Source organism: Emys orbicularis, chromosome 12 (assembly GCF_028017835.1).
Source record: "Emys orbicularis isolate rEmyOrb1 chromosome 12, rEmyOrb1.hap1, whole genome shotgun sequence".
Taxonomy (NCBI): domain Eukaryota; kingdom Metazoa; phylum Chordata; order Testudines; family Emydidae; genus Emys; species Emys orbicularis.
In genome coordinates, this window is record NC_088694.1 from 42,380,323 (window position 1) to 42,383,132 (window position 2,810).

At 45.6% G+C, this 2,810-nt stretch overlaps 1 protein-coding gene across 1 annotated transcript; it reads right to left on the reverse strand.

Moving 5' to 3' along the window:
- Positions 1 to 1,037: 1,037 nt before the first annotated feature.
- LOC135886227 (olfactory receptor 14A16-like) lies at positions 1,038 to 1,940 on the reverse strand. The gene has a single exon (XM_065414061.1). It carries the CDS (start codon positions 1,938 to 1,940, stop codon positions 1,038 to 1,040), a length of 903 nt encoding a protein of 300 aa, XP_065270133.1.
- Between the last annotated feature and the right edge of the window lie 870 nt (positions 1,941 to 2,810).

Below are 2,810 nucleotides of genomic sequence, written 5' to 3' on the forward strand. Positions count from 1 at the left end.
ATTCTATGATAAATATAGAAATAGGGCCCCTGTTGCACTTATATGATGGTCACCATCTTGTCTGGTACCTTGTGGTTGCACCAGGGACCTCCAGATGTAAGGGTAGGAGTCCCTGCAGCTTGAACTAAACAGGCAGGCTCCCTGGTAGGGGTGTGACAGACTCATGGGCTCTGGGGCTGGGGAGCAGAGGGGATTTGTAACATACAAAGACCAGTGGGTGGCATTTGTACAAGTGACTCTGTGCGGCTGCTTAATCTGAACTCAATTCACCTCACACATCCTGGATGCCAGACGTTCCCACTAATCCCATGTCATTGTTATTGCAGTTTATTCTCAGGTACACACGTTCACTCAGATCCTCACACTCCAGAAAATGCACATAACCCAGACTAACACAGTGTGGCTCCTTGTCCCCCTCTACTGGTCAGAGCTTGTACAGCAGCTTTTGAGTCTGCTGTTGTCTCTGTACTAGTTCACTTAGTGCTTGTAGCATAGGCAGTATGGGATCATGCTTGAAAATCAACACCTACGTAGCTTCTATCAAGGATAGATGTAAATGGATGTATCTCCATTGAAATTAGGAATCCAGATCCCCATAGGCTGTAAATTGGTTAAGTGCTATCAAAGTGAATAGAACTACACTGGTTTGCTAAGGATCTAGCCCTAAATGGTAAGGTCTGATTATTTTCTCACATATGCCATTTTTATGCCAGTCTGACTTCTTTGACACCATGTGGAACAGCCTTCCAAGGCAAGCAGTGGGGGCAAAGAAATCTAACTGGCTTCAAGACTGAGCTTGATTAGCTTATGGAGGATGGCATGATGAGACTGCCTACAATGCTATGTGGCCCATCGGCAACTGCCAGTAGCAAAAATCCCCAACTTCTGGAGATGGGACCCTAGATGGGGAAGAGTCTGAGTTACTACAGAGAATTCTTTCCCAGGTATCTGCCTGGTAGGTCTTGCCCACATGCTCAAGGTCTAACTGATCACCATATTTGGAGTCAGATTGGCAGAGACACAAACTGAAATAGTATTTATTCGAGAAAGACAGAAAAATAATTCTTGGTGAATAACCTCCCCCCACTCAGTCTCCTCAATGAAGATTTGATCTCCTTGTTCCTCATGCTGTAGATGACCGGATTCATCATTGGAGGCACCACAGAATAGAGAACAGCCACCACAAGGTCCAGACCTGATGCTGAGCTGGAGGTGGGTTTCGGGTAGGCAAAGATGCCAGTGCAAACAAACAAGGAGACCACAATTCTTAGCACTGTGTTGAAGATCTGAACATCCGACACAATGATAAAAACAAAACAATTTAAGACTATGCACGCACTAAAGATGAGAGCCCAAATTTCACTGAGGTACAAGTTAGAGCAGGCAAGTTTGAGGAGCTGGGGGATTTCACAGAAGAACTGATCCACCATGTTGCCTGCACAGAAAGTTACTGCAAATGTGTTCCTGGTGTGCAGTGCAGAGTAAAGAATTCCACCGATCCAGGCACTGGCTACCATTTGGACACAAGCTTTCCTGTTCATCACACTCTCGTAGTGCAGTGGTTGGCAGATGGTGACGTATCGGTCGTACGCCATGATGGTGAGAAGGGAAAAATCTGCTCCCATCAAGAAGATGAGGAAAAAGACGTGGGTGACACATCCAGCATAGGAAATTGAACTGGAGTTGATTAGGGAATTGACCATGGATTTGGGGATGGTGACAGAGATCGATCCAAGGTCTATAAGGGACAGGTTCACCAGAAAGAAGTACATGGGAGTGTGCAAATGGTGGGCAAGGGCTACAGCTAGGATGATGAGAAGGTTCTCCATCAGGGCTGCCAGGTAAATCACCAGGAATACCACAAAGTGCAAAATCTGCAGCTCGCAAACGGCAGAGAATCCAAGGAGAAGGAAATGGGTCAAGGTGGTTCGGTTGGACATTTTCTTCCTCAGACATCATGTGCTGCCTCTGGTGGGAAGGAGAAGGGAAATGGTCAGGATTACATCAGTAAAATAACTCTCCTTTTGTGAAAACCACCTTAATTCACACAAGTCAGACCCTTGGCTTGTGAAGATCGGTGCAAAATGGGAAGGGGAGTGCAGGAACCATTGACTCCAGTGGAGTTAGTCCAGATTTACACTGGGCAGAGTGAGAGGATAGTCTGTCCCATTGACCGAATGAGATCGCTGCAGATTTACCCCAAGCTGAAGGAAAACAGAGTAAGCACCAATTGCTTTGTAGGGGTCTGCATACCTTTCCACTCAAAGAAGTATAAAGTTAGGTGAATCTTATCTTCATTTCATAGATGGGAAAATGCAGACCAGAGAGCTAGAATTTGCTGTCAGATACATCGGTGTAAATCGCAGGTAATGTCACTGAAAGCAGTGGAATTACTTTGCATTTACACTGCTGAAAATGGGAGTAGAATCTACCACCAAGGGGAAAGAGCTCACTCACAGCTATACAATGACTGAGCTGTAGAATTAGGAACAGAACTCAGGATGGATCCTGAATCCTAGTCAGATGTTCTAGCCATGACCCAACACTATCTACCCAAAACAGAAGAAAAACGTCCCAGGCTGCTTTCTCACTTCTATAACCTATAGCACCCCATGACCCCACTGCCCCTCCCATAATCATTGGATTACATGCTGAGCGCAGAGCTGGGAATATAACCAAGAAGTCCCGACTCCAAGCCACCCACCCTAATCACTACACCATATGATTCCACTGTTAAAAATTGTAGAAATACTGCACAGTGCTCTTAATAGCAGTAAGATCAGTAGTACATAAGAACAGCCATACTGGGT

What these genes read in the sequence shown, in the direction of transcription:
- LOC135886227 (XM_065414061.1), bottom strand. Translation starts at nt 1,940, where the DNA reads ATGTCCAACCGAACCACCTTGACCCATTTCCTTCTCCTTGGATTCTCT.